At 39.9% G+C, this 20,294-nt stretch overlaps 1 protein-coding gene across 1 annotated transcript; it reads right to left on the bottom strand.

Annotated features, from left to right (window-relative positions):
- Positions 1-55: 55 nt before the first annotated feature.
- DSEL (dermatan sulfate epimerase like) lies at positions 56-10,396 on the bottom strand. Its single transcript, XM_030230941.2, has 2 exons — positions 10,069-10,396; positions 56-9,477 (listed from the first exon to the last, which is right to left on the bottom strand). The coding sequence occupies exon 2, from the start codon at positions 8,517-8,519 to the stop codon at positions 4,869-4,871; it is 3,651 nt and encodes a 1,216-aa protein (XP_030086801.2). The 5' UTR covers positions 8,520-9,477; positions 10,069-10,396; the 3' UTR covers positions 56-4,868.
- Positions 10,397-20,294: the final 9,898 nt, after the last annotated feature.

Genomic DNA, 20,294 nt, shown 5'->3' with positions numbered 1-20,294 from the left:
AATGGTCTCTGTATTCCAAACAAACAAGAATAGCAGGATTTTAAAATTTTAAATACATACGCTTGACCACATCACAAAGTTTTGTGATATCTGAAGTGGCAAAATAATATAGAAGAAAAAAGAGTATAACACAAACACATTGTTTTACTAACAATAGGTTTATTTTATGCAGGATGTTTCAGAAAATTTTGTTAGGACAGTGTATACACTGGAATTGCTCAGACACAGATATCTACTTAAATGTAAGACCATACACATTTAAATCCAAATTCACCCTACTTCATCTGAGGCCTGTCAGTGGGCATCCAAATTAAGGGTTTCACTAATCCTGGCTTTTGAGTATTTAAAAATATAGCAGCAATGTCTGATTTACCTTGGAGGGCGACACTCATTTTCCATTGGTTCTAGGGTGACAAGACTCCTTATTTAGATGTGAAAGTTAAACTACCTAATGTGACATAGATTAATTCAGATCATGTTCTTAAAACTCCACAATACCTTTCTCAGTAAAAGCAGTAAACACAGTGTTGAATTTATACCACCATAAATTAGCTTTCAGAAATTATTCTGCGTGAATGAGATCAGACTGTCTTTGTTCTCCTCCATCACAAATAACTCTCAGCACATTGCCTGCTCAAAAGATGTATAGTTTAATTTGAAACAGCATCATTTCAGCAACACGAAACAGCACTTTCCCATTATTAAGTATTTTCAGAGACAGCATGAGATTATCCATTCACATCCCTTACGAGAATAGTGTTGATCACACACCAGCAAATGTTTCCTCACTAAAGAAAATCGGAGTCTGACATTTGAAAATTGTGCTTTGTAGATTATTTTTAATATCTGTTTGCTTGTTTCTCCTTTCATGGGCTTATAAATTTATCAGGCAGCCTACAGGCTTTGATTAGAGTTACAGAGCAATTTCTATTTTTTAAATTATTAGAATACCCTTCCTTTTTGTCACCAAATATCAAGAAGAATAATCTTTAATAATCATTTAAGGTATTTATTTCCTTCCATTTCTTCTGTTCTGGAAAATTCAGGCTAACTAGTTGATAATCATTTTATGACAGTGGATGACAGTATTTTGTTCCTGTTGAAAGCAAGGGAGCAACATTCATTGCGGTCACCAAGGCATCATGCCACTCATGGTCCAACTTATGGTTCTCAACAGCTCACAATTTACAGATTTGATCCATAATTCATGGTCCACACTCCACACTGAGATATGGTATTTGAGTCTCCAGACAGACTCTTCCCTTGGAAAACAGCCCATTCCTCATGAGATTTAAGCAAATCAGGTTTTAGTCTGAACCAACTCTATTAAAGGAGCACAGAAAAAGAAATGAAAGCTTATGCCCTGAAAATTTATATGTAAATAAAAAGAAACTATTTTTATAAATTACTAAGTCACCTAAACAAGTATCACAGCTTCTAATTACAAAACATTCTAACATATGGAACCCAACATATGGGCCACTTGCAAAAGGGATCATTTTTGCAACTTAGAGAAATATTGATAACATGTTTTCATCCTTTATCTTGAACTGTGCACTTCAAATGTTTTCAGGAAATGCAGCATTATGTTCCAGTTAATGTATGTTTACATTCATCAAATAAATAGTGTCTCTAATGCTAGCAATTGACTGCAGTACAGACAGGAATTTTCTACCAGTTATAGCATTTTGTTTCAACAGCAAATGAAACCATTTTTACAGTTTCAAAAAAAATCCGATCCATAAGTGAGGCTTTACAAATCAGTTAACAGTAACTTTATAAAATCTGAAAAGCAATTTTTATTTGATTGCATTCTAGCACTAACAGAATAGCATTACACTGTCAAATGAGTTGTGCCATATATTTTACATAACTGAGGATCTTGTGCAGAAATTAAACTCTGGATCTGGCAAGTTCAAGCATAAATCTGATGAGGACTGAATGCCAGCTGCATGGAAAAAGGGTGAAGGAACCAGCCTGACCATCATACTGAGGATCAGCTCCACAGACATTGCTCTTGGAAAAAGCCTTCTGGGAGCACTAGAGGCATTTAGATGAGCTCAGAGACTACAGATTTCTCCTATTTGATAGAACTCTGAATGCAAAGACCTATGTGCATCTCCCCAAGGCCAGTGTCACTTACTTACGAAGTAAACAACTGAAATGTTTTACTTGGTATTTACTTTTCTTATGCTTCCAAATATGATTTAGAGATAAGCATCTAAATAAAACTTGCCTTTTTAAAAAATACATTAGAATCTTAGCTGTGTCATAATTGGACAGTTCAAACTGCAATACAGTACAAATAGTTATCAGCATTTAACAGAGGGAGGGAAAGGAAGAAAAGAAGATAAAGTACTGAGACTAAGTTTTCATGAGTGTATTTATGAACGTATAAATGAAAGTGTCAGAACACTTTTCAATACAATGTACCTAAACAGACATTCTTTTCAAAAAGTTCAAACAATTGTCAAAGTTTATTGATAGTCTTAAACAGCACTATATGGAGAAAGGGGAGGTCAATGTTTGTGTCTGTGTAGTGACCATTCTTGTTCTGAATGCTAGTAACAGAAGAGAATTTTAAAAACAACTCTGTATAACCACAAAATCTTACCTTCAGCTGCCCTTAAACTTCTGTCAGAGAAAAGTCTTTTTATTTGTTCTGATTCTAGACTGTAAATCCTGGAAATAGAAAGTAAATACTGAAATTTATTCTGTCGACTACCAACTGTACAGACATCAATACTTCCTTTCAACATACAATCAAAAAATGCTGCAGAGAGAAGGCAATTTGAGAGAATGATAGTTGGAAACAAAAGTTTCACTAAAATGTCAATGTATATTAACTTGTTTAATATTTCTTTTAACATGGCACTCCACCGAGCCAAAGTTGAAATACAGGTTTGAAGGGGAAAATACAGCTACTGCTAGTAAATGACAGGTAATTTACTGTGAGTAAGACCACAAATTATCAATAGCTTTATCATGGCAGAGGCCTGTTTTGCCATACTAATGACTGTCTGAGAAAGAGGTACTTTGATCTAGGTTGCAATGAGATATCTCAAAGATATAAAATCTACATATGGGAGGAACAGAACAGCTGGGTAAGACAGGGACATAATGGTAAGATTGGAAGAAAAAAGAAGAACTCCTTTATATGAAAATTCAGCAAGGGTATCTGTAATTTCTATGAAGAAACTCACTGCACTTTTGACGTTGTCCAATGCTTACCACCCAAATAAATAACAATTACACACATATTTTAATTTAATAAGCTCTGATTCCAGCTCCCACAAACCAATTGAAGCATATTTCAACACAATTCCACTTACAATAAAAAACAGATGGTCAAGGAAATAGATGTCTCTTTGTGATTCTGATATACACATCTGCAGACATTTACAATATGCATGCATTTCCAGAGAATGCTGAGCAAGTTAAACTGGGAAATGGGAATTTTTTTCTTAAAGGGCATGCGCAAACAAAGAGTGTGATTCAAGAAAAAAATAAGCTGTGACAAAGATGCAACTATCCTATCAGGCCTATCTGTCTTCAAACAAATATCATATCACAGCATCATGTTAAAGAAACACTAGCCAGATAACTTTGGAAATAGTTTGCTGCAGGGAAACATCACTCAAATGTGAGGTGGCTGAGGGTCAGGTGATTTTCAGATCTCTCCCCTCTCTGATGGAAGACCTGAGGTTAGCAATAGCTGTCCTTCAGAAATTCATTATACAGACAAGCAAAACATCCCACGGCAACACAGGGCTAGAGATTTATTTCAGGTCTTCTAAATCTCAGATTGCATTTTATGCAGACATCAACAATAAGCCATTGCCAATGGCATCACATAGCTGCACTGGTCCCAGGGTAATTATGCACAAAAATCAGCAGAGAAATGTGTTACGACAAAGAAGGATGGAAGAGTCTCACTCAAGAGAGTATCCTTGCAGAACCTCTAAGAGGTATAGAATAAAAGAATTCAAGAAGTCAATATGTTAACAACATTCAAAATTAGGTTGAGGCGGGTTAAAAACTACACCAATTTAACCACTCATTTGAGGGATCTTGCTAGTTTCTTAGATTCCATCCCATTTCTTTTCCTGCATATAATTCACATCAGGCTCACAAAGGGTACCACATTGTCAGGAACAGAGAATTAATATTTCTTTTTTTTGAAACATCAAACACAAATTTAAGTACAACATTTCTGACCTGCAGGAATCATATCCTAGAATGAGATTTAATATCTGAGTCCATTCCAGTCCGGGACCTGTCTGCTCAAATTGTAAATAAGAAACTAGATTTACTTAAATGTTCTGCTTCCTCCCACTAAGGGGATGCTGAACAGCCCTAAATCTCAGCTAATGTTTATTTTGTACCACCATAGAGACCAGTGAGACATCAACAAATGCCTCAGTAAACTTGTCCAAGGGGGCCAATAATGACCATTGGGAACAGGACCAGTCTGACAAGTATAATTTCATATAAACCATCATATACAATCATATACCATATAGATGGTAAATACTTTCTGGAATTAACCATTTGGAGGTGAAACGCTCTCTGTTCTATCACTAATCCCCTGAGCTATAGAGGCCCCAGCTGGTGCTTCTGCAAAGGTTCACACAGCTTTTTTCGAAAGGCCACAAAAATAGTTACAATATCTTTTTAAAGCAAACAAAATCAAAACAAACCAAAAAAACTCTTCCACAGTTTCAAAAACAGTTACATTTTACTTAAAATAATCTCTCTGAAAGTAGCAGACTGTACACATTTTACAAGAATAAACAAACTTATCTAATATTTATCCACAAATTGGGAGTACTAGATCATTAGTGCAAATTTCTGCTGACCAGCAGCATTTATTCTATAAACTTTGGGTATCCTAAGTGGTCCATCAGTGAACAACAGATATCTTCAATCTGTCTAATCTCTTTATGGGGCATGTTTTGTTTCCAGGCATGAATGCTACTCGGTGAAATTTCCCCTTCATAAGGAAGATAGAAAAGACTGGTGGAGGTGGCAAATAATATTTGGTTTAAACTAGCAGGAGGAAGAGGAACACCAAGAAAGGCAAAAATTGTTTCTGCTGTCTTCTGAGGAAAGGTCACAATATCTTCAAACTTGACCAGCCGATAATTTGTTGGCAGCAAGTCCCTGTTTATCCTCATGGCTGCTGCTGTGTTTGCTAGCCATAAATAAGACAACAGAGAAATAGCATTTGAATTAGAATTTGAAACTTCTTTTCTTAGTGATTCAAACTCAGAGGCATAGCCTTCATTTAAACTACATTTTTCTTTACCATTCTCCCCTTTAAACATTGCAGCCAAGCGTTGTGGAATATTTTTCAAGGAGTAAAGGCTTGGCTTATTTTTGTACAACATTGAATAGACCCATGCCCGTGGGTCCCTCACTACATATAACGCTCTCATTGATGGTCCTAAGATTTCCTGAAAGAAGGGAAGCTTTAATGTCCAGCTCCCACTGGTTAAGCTAAGCACAGGTCGTGCATTAGGATAATAGATAAGGTGTCTTCTCAGTTCCCTAATATATTCAGCATCTTTTTCTTGACTTCCTCTTGCCCTGCTTCTTTGCTCTAACAGGGATTCTCTTTTTTTGGACCTTTTCTTTTTGTCTTTGCTTAATGCAGAATGCTGAGCAACTTTACTTCTGCTAGATTCATACAAATGAATGTTTTGTAAATGCAACTTCGTGTCTTGAACTAGAGACTGGAGCCACCCTTGGATAAGACGAAAATTACCATTCTGGACATCAGAAACCTTCCATTCACATGGATCTACAAAGGAATCAATTTCAAATTCAGTCTCAGGAATTTCAAGAGAGGGTGTAGGTATCCTGATGTATAAGAAGTCACTGGTGTTGAAAAACAGCTGTTTTAAAATTTCTGCACCAGAAGTGGGAAGTGAAGTAATGATAACATCTGGCAAAACGACAGGGTTTCCTTCTAATGGTTTGGCTTTATTGCCTTTATCATGTTCTAGCCTTGTCACGTCAACGCTCCACTTTGCACAGATGGGCTGAGTACACATGCTCCACACGTCCACCAATTCAATAAGCCACAGTGTAACAACCAGTATCAGGATCCAACGCAACATTTTGCCGAAGGATATGTAAAACCGCCACTGAAAAGCCAGTATGATCAAACTGACACCCAAAATCAACCCTGCAATTATGTTCACTTTGAATCCAAATGGGAAAACTACCCTATTATTTTTTCTATCTTTTTTCACAGATTCAGTACCAAGACCAAACTTGGTCACTTTATTCTCATGAACTACTTTAGCAAAACCACCAAATCCCAAGTAATCAAACCTTGCTTTTATATTCTGATACTCAGTCACAACAGAGATGGTATTTTCAGTGTTGTTGACACTGAGCGAAATCTGAAACCCAGATTTTGCATTATCCATGAGTCTACAGTTAGAAACATTGACATACGGCCCATAGAAAAGGTAAACAATCCTTGTAAGCACGTTTTTCATCGGAAAGGTAACATTTACAAACTGAGTCCATCGCTTTTTGAATTCAGCAGCTTGTTCAGCCTCCTGTATCCTAGCAACAGGACTACTCCCACGATGATCAAACCAAAACATCTTGTAGTGGGCATCCCACACATCCATCATAGCTCCATTGTACTTGTTCTTAAACTTATAGGGTATGTATTTAAAATCAATGTCAAGGTTATGAAAAAAGGCACTGACTGAATTAACAGGAGAGTCTTCCTCCTTCTCGATATGGTCAACTACTAACAATGTCTGAGAATTTAAGAGCAGCAAAACGCGATACACACTTTTCAGTTTCATTGCTGACGTGTAAGCAGATACTGCCTCACCACTCACAAACATCATGTCACCAGCCTGGGAGGCTGTTACAACTTCTCCAGTTGAGTCTCCAACCTCGTCACCAATCCACTTCAGCCACTGGGCGCACTCACCAAGCTGCCCTTCCCAAGGCTGGTTGCACTGGCTTGTAGGAGATGGAGCAAACACCAAGACATTGTTCAGGTGGCTGAGTTTAGGTCCATAAAGAGCCTCAGACACAAACACCTGTCCATTGGGAGCAAAAGTGAAGGAATTCTGATCGGGATGTTCATGCCCCGGATTGAAACTTCTCCACCCATCAATCCATCTGTAGGGTTGAAAGTGAACAATATCATAGACAGCACGCCCACCAAGTTTCCCAGACTTGAAGGATACAAAAGTGTTTGTCTGACTGTTTGGCAATCCAGCCCCATAAGTAACAACTCCCCAGTTAGGAAACACGTGCATTTTAGCAGTACCATAGTCAGGAGGTGGCTGAGGAGTGATTTCAGCAGCATACCATATAAATTCTGTATGCAATGTACTCCACCTCTGGGCAGTGGATGGCACCATTGGCCCATCCTTGGGTCTGTGTTTTCTAATCTGCTGTGCCAGCCAGTTACCAGCTCCGTTCTTCATGATGAACTTATCCAAGAAAACCAGTTGGCTCTCAGGACCATAAAACCAGTTGTAATTAGAATCTGCAACACCCACAGTCCTCTGGAAGCCTGGTAGTAGGGTGGCATAGTAAAACCAAAAGTGCATTTTCAGCCAGTTATTCTCCAAGTTGTTAATACCGAAGTGGCGTTGGGCCAGGAAAACATACTGGGTTACTGACTTGGCCGTGTAACTCCCGTAAGCCACTCCCTCATCCAGAGACCCATCTACAATGTGATTGAGGAGAAACATTGTTTTCTCCATCACATCAACAACAGTGTGTTTCCAAATATTCGCCTGAGATCCTCTGTCCACTCCGGCAACTAAAGCCCCAATAAGCAAAGCGAGCATATTGGTTGCTTGGTGATTATGGAGAAGCTGCTTTCCCCAGGAACGAACCTTGGAGTATTCATACATCTCCTCGCTTACGGACCATATCTTCTCCAGGTATTTTTGCCTTCTCTCGTTTCCCAGTGAATTATACAAGAAGTCAAAAGCCGTGGCAAATCCTGTTAGGGAGTGACCGAGTGGCACCTCATCTCCAGGAGCATTCTCAACCAACCAGTTTTTGTAGCCAGCCATCCTATCCATGTACTCTAGAGCAAAATCAAACGCAGCTTTATCTTCGGGGCACAGCAAACAGTAGAACGCTAGAGGGGGCAGGTTGTTACCATAAATCTCATTCCACTTGGCTGCAAAATCAATGTGCTTGGGTGGAGGTAGGTAGTACAAAGGGTTGGAAAGCATAACCATCACTGCACTTCTGATGGCTCTGAAGAGATGCAAATGGCTTGTGTGAGCCTTTTGCCTCAGTGCCTGAACATCCTGAGGGTCGAAATACAAGCTTGGGTGAAGAACTGTTCCTTTCAGCTTCTGCTCGGTACTAAGGCCTTCAAGTTGCTGCTTTTCATATTGATCTACATTTTCTATGAAAGTCATCCAATCAGAGTAATTGCTTACAGATTCTTCAAAAGTGAAGACATCAAACACCATTAATGCTAGAAACAGAGTATGCCCCGTGAACATCAGAGCCATGATCCATTAGGCAGCTCCTCTTCCCCAGACATACATTTCTTCACAAAACAGTGTTCAGATATCAAACTTTCATCCAGTTTGTTAAAAAAAATAGTATCTTAAGGCATATTTTTAAGAGAAAAGACTTATTGTATCCTATGCATTACAACAAAGGCTCAGACTACTTGTAATCTGAGACACAACATTGAAATGACAAGGCTCTTGAAAAATTAAATCTCAGGTGCCTTGTCTGTTCACACTTTTCTCAAATACAACACTACAAGCATAAGCACAAAAATCAGTGAAAAAGTAAAATCTCTACGATAAGCATATAAAGCACAGATCGACTGCACAGTAACAGACTGAAACACTATCTCTTGGTAACTTGAAAAGTATGACCTAAAAAGGGAAATGGAGAAATATGCTTGCTTTTTTAAAAAGCTTTAAATCGGGCCAAATTCCACTTTTAAAGCTGACAAAAACTCCACTGATCACAAAATGATATCATTTATTCCAAACAATGTATTATATTTGATAAAATAGGGAATATACAACACTTGGAAACTAGATTCCAAAATTGAAGTTACTGTCTTCAGTTGTTGCCTTTTTTCAATTTCCTTACACACTCTTTCCATCTTTCTCTTTTGGGATTCATGGAGGGATGGGAAGGAAAACAATAATATAAAAAATCAACATAGATCCTCCATTAGATCCTTTTGATGAAGCTGCGGTGATTTTAACCACTATTCCTCTCTGTTTGTGAAAGATGCACCTGAATTAAGAGTCATATTGACATATTTTCAAGTCTTTTTTAATCTTTTCTTCAGCTAGGAATGCCCAAATTTGGCCTCGATGATTCAAAAAATCCTGCTCTTTCCATTACGATGCAAAAGGAAAACGTGAAAGAGGCAGAAAGCCAATACTTTCTTGTTAGAAGAGCAGTTTCGGGGTTTCCTTTCACTTCACATGTAGGCTCTTTCTGTGGAAACAGAAACAAAAGTTCTCTGAAGCTGTGTGGATGTCAGAACACATTTAAAGTACTTTGGTTAACAAACGGCTGCTAAGTTTAGAGGAAAGAACAATTAATTCACCTTTTCTTTTAAGGAAATCAAGAAATAAAAGAAGGAGCATTTTCAAAGTTCCACAAAATTTACCCTTGGCAAAAGAGCAATTCAGATTACCTACTCCAGCTCACTTTATTTCACCATTTCCAGCGTGAACATGAGGTCTCAGGGAATATTTTCCTGTTACGCTACCAGGAGCTACTCACGGAACTAAATCTGACAAACGCCACCGAAACTCAATTCATCTCGAATTACAGTAAGAGCACAGGCGTGTTTTCACCCCGCGAGCGGCTCTGCGGGCGGAAGGGCGGCGGGAAGCAGGAAACCCGGCAGCCGGCACCAACCCGGGAGCCGCGCCGAGCCGCCCGCTCCGCGCCCGCCAGAGGGCGCCCGCCACCGCCGCGCCCCAGCCCGCGCCGGGCCCGCACAACTTGGACAAGTTTCGGCGAGGACCGCGGGGCCGCCGCCCCCGCCGCCCGCCGCCCCCGAGCCCGGCCCCGTCTTACCGCGGCGGGTCCGCGCCGGCTCCGCGGGGCTGCGTCGCTCTGTCCCGGCCGGCGCGGCCCGGGGCGCGGGGCCGGCCCCGGCTGGGGGCTGCGGGTGGCGGCCGCCGTGCCGGCTCCGCTCGGCTGGGCCGGGCTGCGCTCGGTTCCGGCCTCTTCCGCTCTTGCCTCTACTTTTCCACCCGGGCTGGCCGCAACTTCTGGTCCCTGCCCTTCGCCGGCGGCTCCCAGGAGTTGATGGAGAGGGAGATGCGGCGGCGAGTGCCCAGCGACGGGCGCGGGCAGCCAGGCAAACTCGCAGGGATGTCGCTCCGGAGGGGCGGGGAGGGAAGGAAGGAGGGAGGGGAGGAGGGTGGGAGGGAGGCGGAGAAGCGGCGGGGGGGGTTGGCAGAGCCGCCCCCGGCGGAACGGGGATGTGCCGATCCTCCGCGCCGAGCCTGGCGGCGGGCGGGCTGCCGGTCCCGCCGTGGCTCCCGGCGGCGCTTCCCTGCGGCTGCGTGCGCTGCCCCGCTGCTCCCGGCGCCCAGCCCCGCTCCCGGCCGCGGATGCCACCGCCGCCCCCGCGCCTGGGCTGCCGGCGGAGCGGAGCCGGGCTCGGCGGGCAGCCCGGGGGCCGGGCCGGGGCCGGAGCGGGGGGGCGCGGCTGGCAGCGGCGCTGGCGGCGGGGGAGGCGAGGGACCGCGGTGACCCAGTGCAGCGGGTCCCGGTGCAGCGGGTCCCGGTGCGGGGAGCTGAGGAGGTACGCGGGGGTTCGTGGAAGAAAAGCTGCAGTGGGGGGTCACCCCTGTGGCCGGCCGACAGCCGCCGCCCCGCCGCGGACAGGCCCCCGCAGATCCCGGGCGGGGCAGTGCCAGGGATGCTGTCGCGGAGGCGGCCGGGACGCCGGCGAGCTCGGCAGGGCAGGACAGGACAGGGCTGGGCAGGGCTGGGCTGGGCAGGGCGTCAGGAGCCGCCGCTCCTGTGGGTGACAACTTTGTGAGAGCGGAATAACTACCTAGCAGTGCCCGTGTCTCAGGGACGGCGGAGATGCGCACCATCCGCTTTTGTTTGTGGCCGTCACACTTCTTTATTGACAGCGTCTCGGCGCTGCCTCTTCGTTTTATGCGGGGCGTTAAAATGGTTCTCATTCAGTTTTAGCTGTAGGCTTCTGAAGTAAAATGCAAAGGCGTCATGAGGAGTAAAATCCTCTGCTGCTCTTGTCGCCAGGGTCAGTGGTGCGCTGAAGGGCCAGCAGAAAATATTGGCCTGGCTCCCTCGTGCTGTGTGCTGCCCACAAAATCCAAAAGGTGTAGCACCATTGTCGGATTGGGATCAGTTTGGGTTGACGGGGATGACTTTCAGAGCCTGATTTCGTGACCTGCTGTTTGTGACCAAGCTGTTGTTCGGTAGTTGAGTGCAGGAAACAAAAGGTTGTGAGATTTTGGGTGTTTTACCACTTCCTGTGTTTCTAATCGGTACCTCAAAGGATGTGAATTATAATCATCTCAATAAGCATAACTTTTTCCAAGGCCTATGTTATTCTATTTTTTATTTGCCCCCATACCTAGAAATACTGTTGCATATTTAAGTCTTGCTTAAGCTACTCGATGTGTAACTATCTTGAAATGAATATATGAATATATAAAGGCCATACATTATGGATACTGATTCTGTTTCTTTGTGCTACAGAGTGCACCTCAGAAGGATTAAATTTTTAAATTATGCACATTCACATTAGTGATGAACTGTGCCTGGAACCATCCTAATGTCTCAGATGTGCCCTATAGACTTGGCTTAAGAGGGAAAAAACCACTGATTATCGCCTGGATCATATCTTCCCATCAGAAGAAATTTGCATAATGAACAAAGATCAGCACATAATTCCCTGACCTTGAATCTTTTAGAGTTGTGCCTTTCTATGCTACTAGGGAAGTTAATCCAGGAGGGAAGCAAAAGGAAATGTAAAGCAACAATAGAGGCCACATTCCCCTTTAAGTCTGTAGAAACTGAGTGGAATATACTACAAATGAAAACCTCCCAAGTCTTTCCTTCTATTCTCATTGTACCCATTACATTTTTTCCCAAGGCTGGCCCATTCTGGAACATATTAAAGTCTCAGAGAATGACTTTTCCCATAAATTGTCAGGCAATTCGGAAGGAGCAAAGTATGTGTAGGACTTAGGTTAAAAGCAAGAGAAAAGCTCTCCCAAGAGCTTTTCTCACTCCCTGGAACCTGTGCTGAGATCATTACATATACAGTTCAATTGCAGTGTGATATTTGTGGAGAAACATGACCATGATTTACTGACTTGCCTCATATATTCACAAATGGAACGATTTAGAAAAAGTCTTATAAATAAAGCAATGAAGGCATTTGTATGGCTTTTCACTTTTTCTGTGGCAGCTTTTTCACATTAACAAAGATGCACTGGAAAAATAGTTCAGACTCATTTTTTGCTAAGCAAATTGCAAAGCAGAAGTGTCTTTAACCATGTGTGATTTCAAATGGTTTGGGCTACTTAGTGTCTGTCATTTTCAAGCTACTTTGCTTCGAATACAACCCATTAAAAAAAAAAAAAAGCAGACAACAAACAAACACAAAAACCCAACCAAAAAACACCACAAAACTCAAATTCAAACAAAGCCAAAACCCAGTAGTGGTAAAACTAGGGTTCTTTTTTTTTTTCTATTGGTGGTTTTCAATAGTCAGCAGAGACACATAGTAACTATACTACAACTCAAGAACAAAACCAAAAATTTGGATACAACTGGTATCAAGGGTAAACAATTAAGTGAAGCAAACTTCAAAGGAGCTGGATTTAGGTAATTATAAATAGTGACTCTGCTTTGAAACCAACTCTTTTGCTCAAAATGAGTCTGAATGATATTGGCATTCCACCTTACCTGGTTGCATAATGCTGTTTAAAGAGTGGTTAATAAAACAGAGTCACTTCCAAAACAACTGCTAATTGTGAAAGTAACTATTAAAAGTTACCATTTACATTTTTATTTGTAGAGACACTGACCATCTGGCAAGAAATTGCATTATATTATTACATTTTCATATATACTTCATAACTATGAATAGCTGAAAAGCAAGGCTTATGGGCTATCAGCAAGAAAAAGATGCTGTAAGATAGAAATAAGTTTTGAGTCATGGGAAAGTGACCTCACTGGCACATCAATTTCTTAATGCAAGAAATCATGGGTCATTGTTGGTGATACACTGTGGTGCACTGCTTCAGGGATAGCATTCTGCACTGATACCAAGATCAGCCATCTGAATGATCTTGAAAATGCCAGTAGTGCTATTTTCCTCGAGTACAGGCCAAGTGCTAACAGATGGAAGTGAAGAGTAGAACAGTCAGCTGGACTGCAACAAAATACTTGTCAAATAGAATAATAATTCAGAAGTTCATACATGAATGAGGTGCTGCTGTCAAATATGAGACATTAATCAACACTCACAAAATTTAGGAAGGATGTGGATTGATATAATTAGGTTCCAGTGGTGGTGAACTCTTCAAACTTCTGTCTAACTCCTCAAGTAGCACCAGTACATAAATTCCTAAGCTTAAAGTAGAGGTTTTATTTAAGTGGCATCACAAGCTTGGGTGAGAGTTCTTGACCACTCGGAAGTTTTTCCATATTGGCAGGGCTTGGTGCTTATTTCATATAGATGGAAAGATAGACTTTTCTGAATCTAAATCTACTAGAAGACCTAATTCACTGCGAATGTTTGAAACACTCATGCACAAATCCTTCTTTTACAACAGACAAATGAAAATATATTGGAAAATAATGCAGTGGTGATGAGGATCCTCCAGTTTGAGGCATTAGTCTGTTGTCAGAAGAACTCACCTTTCACAAAGAAAACATGGGTGAATTGGACTTTTCACCTTTAAGGATGATAACCACAATCTCTCAACTCTCAAATGACCTAGTCTCTTGTCTGTTTCAGCAAACAAGAACTTTTTGTTTCAAACAAGTCCTGTGAAATCATGTCATCTTTCAATAATGTAATCACACATAGAAACTTGCACACATAAATGAATTTTATTAGAGGGAGGAAGTTAGACCCTCTGCCATCCAAGAATAGCTCATGTGTTTTATAATAAACAGGTATTGGAACAAATGTATACCACATTCTCAGAGAAAAGAGCATTCCTCCTGATTGTGTCTCTTGCTTGACTATGACTTCTTTTTGTAATATCCAGGTTCATTTCCTCTTTGTATAACCCCACCTGACAGGAAAAATTACAAATTCCACATTGTGAGACCACTAGTTTTGGAGGGAGAAATCTGATGTTACTGATGAATGCTTGACAAATAAAGGGGGTGAAGGATAAAGTATATAAATAATTGATAACAAAGTTTCTGTCTTTTGGGCACCAAGTGGTTTCAGGGAAAATGGAGAGTTCATAGAAAAGAGCATGTGCTGACACTCTTTATTTTTGTAATATACTGCTATTTTAAGATTTTTTTGTGCATTGAGGAATGGTAACTAGCTATAGGCAAGAGCAACAAAACACGAAAAGGCAGGCAAGAACATCCTGGTGTTATTAAAACTGAAAATTAACATGTTTATCACACTGTGCAAACAAAGTACAGAAGGCAGTGCCATGTTTTTCCATACTAACAAATACTCTTGCTAGTGCAGTTCTCCATCACTGTATGACTGAAGAGCTGAGAAGTGTCTGATGTCACTGTCAACAGAGAGGAGGATGGAGCAGCTGCCAAAAGCTGTGGTGCTTTGCTCCTCCTCTGTCCCAGCTGTGTGCTCCTGCCAGCCCCTTTGTGTCAGAGCAGTAGGCAGTCTCTTTGCTGCAGAATTGGTACTGCAGACTCCACGGGACAGCAGTTTTAGGCCAGCTTAAGTAGACGCTAAACTGCCCCTTAAAAATGTCAGCTGCATACAGGGGTAATTTTATATCCATTTGTGAGTACTTCAGATGCTGCATATGAAGCAAATGGGACCATTTGTACTCTATTAGCATTTTAATCAAACAATCTTCAGTGGAAGTGGTTTAAAAGCATCAGCGATGATGCTGTGTACAGTGGTGGGATCTCGAGAAGGTTCTCAGCAGCAGGTCAGAACAGCACAAAGCCAAATTTTTAGGGTATCAAATTCATTGGAATAACATCTGTGCAGATCTACATCAAAGCAAATGTTTCTCTATGAAAACTCATCAGCAGGCAGAGAAAGAAGATTAATGCTACAAATGTTCTATTTGTGGAAGCATTTAAGTATTCAAGGCTTGCTGATTGTGTTTTTCAACCTGCTAGATATTGACATATTAAGCACAGTATGTAGGTAAATTAATCATAACACAAAACCCAAAAGAGTGGAAGATTGTCGGTGTCTTGACAATCTATGAAGTTGTTGACATTTAACTCTCCAATGCCAAAGAAAACCCAAGAAAACAAACCAACATAAAAACACTAAGTGTACCAGGCATTAAGTTTTGAACCTCAGTGTGGTACATTCACCAGACATATGCATGATCAAATGCATCAGAGAATCTGATGCATTTGATCATGCATCACAATCTGCATCAGAGAAACACTTAACATTAGAATCTTCTGAGATAGATAAGGTTTATATAATACTGCTGTAAATAGGGTTCTATCCTTGGACTGTAGGTAGAGATCACATGTGAAGAACCAAGGCATGGAGGCATAAGTCGCTGTTGATTTTGCTATCAAAGTAACAAGTACTGGTAACAAATTCCTTTATTTTCATTCATTTCAGCAGAGATATCTCAGCTGTACTTTTGCAATCCTAATATAAGCCCCATTGGTGATGTGCATGTCTTTCTACTGACTTCATAAGCTCTGTATTTGGGCCTGGATCCCAGTACCCCATCACTGGGGCTCCTTTCACCAGCAGTTATTAATACAGTATTCTTACTCACTAGCAACCATAAATTAGAATTAACCCAAATATTTTTTAAAATATATTGTCCAGCCCATGAGGAACATATATGAAAAATGTTCTTACTGGACAAGCAGAACCTACAGAGGCAGCAATTAAATCATAAGACTGAAAACAAAAACTCCTATGATCTACACCATTGTCTCCAAATGATATAATTAAGGAGATACTATATACTCTAATTATACATTAGAGTTAAAAAGTACAGCTACAAATCTTAACTAAGCGTATTTTTTGTAGTTCTGTTCATTATACTAATATACAGACTTATATTTAGCAGCTTTAGAAGCATTAGAAAACAGGAAAGCTACAGATTACAACCCATATGGGTATGCTCAGGTTGTCAGCAGTGATTAGTAGTATCTCATGGGTTTGCTTTTTATAACTTAAGACAGATATTAAGATGATTTACATCACAAAGAATTCAAGCACTATATTTACTTGAACAAAGCATGGTATATTATAAGGAATGTCAGACAAAGTAGCATGTATTAGTTCAATCATTATCACAGGAAAATGGGGGTATCTCAGTTTGCAGCACAGCACCCTGAATTCAAATTATACTTGTCCCATTCTGCCTAAATATCCTAAGTGATTTTATATCAATAAAGGACACATTCATCCACTTCAGTGGGATATCTTACTTTACACAGTCCTATGAGATTTAATAAAATTACTATGAAGTACTGCTTAATGGAAAAGTGTGTTTCTACAAGAATTTTAACATTGATGATGAGGTGATCTGCCACTCTTGTCATACCTGGCTCACTATTCCCATTTCCCCCTTTTCCAAGGACTAGATAGCTGTGATGAACCAGGTAAGGGGACTGGTTTTGCAAAAATCTTATCTGTCAAAATAACTACTAGTTTTCAGCTGGAAAACCTCTCTCAGTTTAGTTTACCTGGCATAGAAAATAACGTATCTGAAGGGAGGCAGTAGTAAAGAACACATCTTTGGAGACTACTTTAAGGTAAACAATTTTGTAACTTGGTTGAATCCTTCCACTCTTAATTCTGATGTTTTGCTTTGTAGGAGGAGAGGTCTAGAATGCTAAATATTTTTAATCATTCAAGGGAACATGAAAAATTTGTGTGTCAGGCATGTAAAAATGTTTAAAATATATACTATCAAACCTTTGAAGTAAGAGCTCATTGTTGCAAATACTTTTCTATGTTATTGCAAAAGTTACATTCCCAAGTTCTTAGAGTTACCAGTCAGTTTTAACATTTGTTTTGCTAAGTGTTAGGTAGATTGTCCCTGGGCTTCTTTGAGTCATGTCAGGAAAGTAGTGCAGAAATGTTACCATCATAACAATATACCAGTAGATATACCAGTGACTTAGTCTGGATTATAGACAGCACAGTGACTCTCACAACCTAGAACATAGGGTTTGCGTTAAATTCCTTTGAATTTCACCCAGATCATTCAAACACTGAATTTTAGGAAGTTTCCACTTTTATTGCCGTTTTCCCTGGTGATGTATTTTGGTCTGTAGGTTTCTTTTAATGTTTCAGTTCCATCTGTTATTCTAAGTACCTTTGTTATATAGATATATATATATATTTTTTTTTTTTTTATTGTTAATGCTGCCAGAGAGACCGATTATGTCTGCATGACACTGCCCCTCTGCACACAGGTACCCAAGCCGGTTTTAACAAGCCTAGCTAACTGGAATAGATAACATGCTCTATAAATGGGGCTGTTCCTCCTGGGATCTAAGCTGATGCATCAAAAATTTGCCTGAATATTACTTCAGGGCAGTGGATGGTTCTTAGCTGACCCATATTAAAGAGAAGACTCTTATTTAAATTTTAGAGGATAAAGTTAGGATGCAAGTTAATCAGTCCACAGATCCCTACACAGAGAGCTCACACTGGAGGGTTTATGTATTAATAGCAAGAGGAATGAAATTATCAGATAGCTGAAACCTGAAGCTTGAACTTTAATGATATATGAGTTTTACATTATTAACAGTGTTTGTAATTAAGACTGGAAGAGTTTTTCAAAGTATATGATGGATTAGCTATAATTGAAGTCTTTAATTATGACTAGATGTACTTCTCAAAAGTTATTGTCAAATTTGATGCTAAAAGAACTATCAAAAGAAATTCAAAGGTCTTAAAAAATGAATTTTTCATCATATCAGGTTTTCTTTTATGACATTCATTCATCTAGAAAAGTGGAAAAATCCAGTGGACATTTATAAAGGTCATATAAATAGGTTTCTTATAATGGCAATTGAATTGCTTTCTTTTCTGCCAACATAACTGGTTTGGGGAGCATCTCTAGACCTCTTAGGAACACAAGACAAAAAATAATTTTGGCCTTTCTGAGGAGGCAAGTCTGGCAGTAGAAGAAGACACAGGGAGAAGAGGTAGGGCTGAAATATGACAACAGAATTTCGTGTCAGTCTTACTGCTTCTTTTCTCCTGCCCTGCTTCTGCATAGCAGCAACTCCTAGCTCATACACACTGATCCCATATTAGCCAACCAAAATGTCTTTCCAGACATGTAGAATAGCTTAGGAAGATAATTAAAGATCTACTTAAAGAAGATAATTAATTTTGGATATTTTCTTGTCCATAACAGTTTTACTGCCTAAGCAGCTGCATCTACTTCCAATGCCTGAAGTTGGCCCTGACAACCAGTGATTCATTGATCTGTCTTGGGCTTATTCAGAATCCCACCTTGGTAACCATTATGAGGGCTTCCATAACAATCTGCAGTCTAACTTCAACAATTCATTTGTTGCATAAGGACTTGGTTTTGTTTAGGGGGCTTTATGGAGTGACAAGCTTCTATACGGAGGTGGTGTGTGTCGACTGACAAATATTTTTTTCATAATACATACAATAGGTATCCTTGGCACATGTGAACAGTATTGTTTTGACTCACATGACTGAAGTATTTACAGAAAGATAAATGCATTTGAGTGCTTTCTAAATAGCACTACTGAAAAGCAATAAATGTAAAAACAAAAAGTATTCATCCATTTAATGTGAGATACTTGCCATCACAAATGCTTCAAAGAAAAATTCAGCAGTCATCACACTTCCAGGATTTTTTCATTTCCAGAAAACATGGCAGTTGATAGATTTCTTTTCTAATTGTCAACAAAAATGGAGCCTTCAGTTTCAAATATATTTCCCTCTTCGCTTTTCTAGTGCACAAAAAATCTATCTTCATATCATTTGTAATATATTTACAATCATAAAAGCAGCAAGCAAACAAGAATACAGACAAGGTCTGTCAAAAACCAATATGAGTTCAATTGCATCTCCTGAACTATGCCTCTCCCACAGACATGGGATTACCACTGGCATGCCTCTATAGCTTTCCTTCTTCCTCACAAATCCACATTGTTTTGCAACATGCCCAGAAAACTATCCAAGTTCCAGCTACTACAGCCCAGAGCTCATTAGGCTGTGACAGATAGGCACTGCAGCTGCCTAGAGTTACAAAGAAATTACTGAGAATTGTTCAAAAATTTCCTGACTTTTCTCTGTAGAAGTAAATGATTTATTGATATTACTGATTTGTGGCATCAAAATGTTTGAGTTAATATATCAAATATTTTGAAACAGTGACAATAACTGAGCAAATTTCTAGTCATCTTAGCACTTATATTCCTCATCTCCTTGGCAGTTCACTTGTCAGGAGCAAGGTGCCCTACCTTCTCTTAACCTCTGATTCCTTAGCAAGCTATGAATAAGAAAATAAAATATTTCACTCTGCTGTTAAATTAGCATGAGTGCTTTGAATATAGTAGAAAAATAGCACAAACCTCTTCAAGCAGTATTTCTATCTTTGTTCTGCCACAGAATAAGCGGGCTTTTTTTAGGCTTCAACACATTAGGTTGCCTGAGAACATCAAAGAAGACAAATTAAATAAAAATATGTATTATTTCCATAATCCAAACACGTATTACTAAAAATATCAAAAAATCAAAAGACATGCCTTCAAAATATAAAGCATAGAACCATAGTCAGAAGAAAAATACCAGTAGTTGCATATTTAATAATTAATATTATTAAATAAACAAACATTAAACAATTTTAATATTTCAAAGCAAATTTCTCTTTTGTTTTAAACTGGAAAGCTTCCCTCAAGCCTTGTTGTATTAAAATTTCTTTCTGTGTCCAAAGGCCTGTTCCAATAAAGGAACAAAAGAAGCAAATAGGAAAGGGTGCTGACAGATATGTCTCCTAAGTCATCTATCTTAGCATATGTTAAACAGTATACAATGAACACCCCTTTAGATCTGTTGAAGAAGCCTATGTAACAAGCTGAGGTATAGGTTACTGGTTTAGATC

This window comes from Serinus canaria, chromosome 2 (genome assembly GCF_022539315.1).
Source record: "Serinus canaria isolate serCan28SL12 chromosome 2, serCan2020, whole genome shotgun sequence".
Classification (NCBI taxonomy): Eukaryota; Metazoa; Chordata; class Aves; order Passeriformes; family Fringillidae; genus Serinus; species Serinus canaria.
The sequence above is the reverse complement of the archived record's forward strand: the minus strand, read 5'-3'. Positions and strand labels throughout refer to the sequence as shown.

What these genes read in the sequence shown, in the direction of transcription:
- DSEL (XM_030230941.2), bottom strand. Translation starts at nt 8,519, where the DNA reads ATGGCTCTGATGTTCACGGGGCATACTCTGTTTCTAGCATTAATGGTG.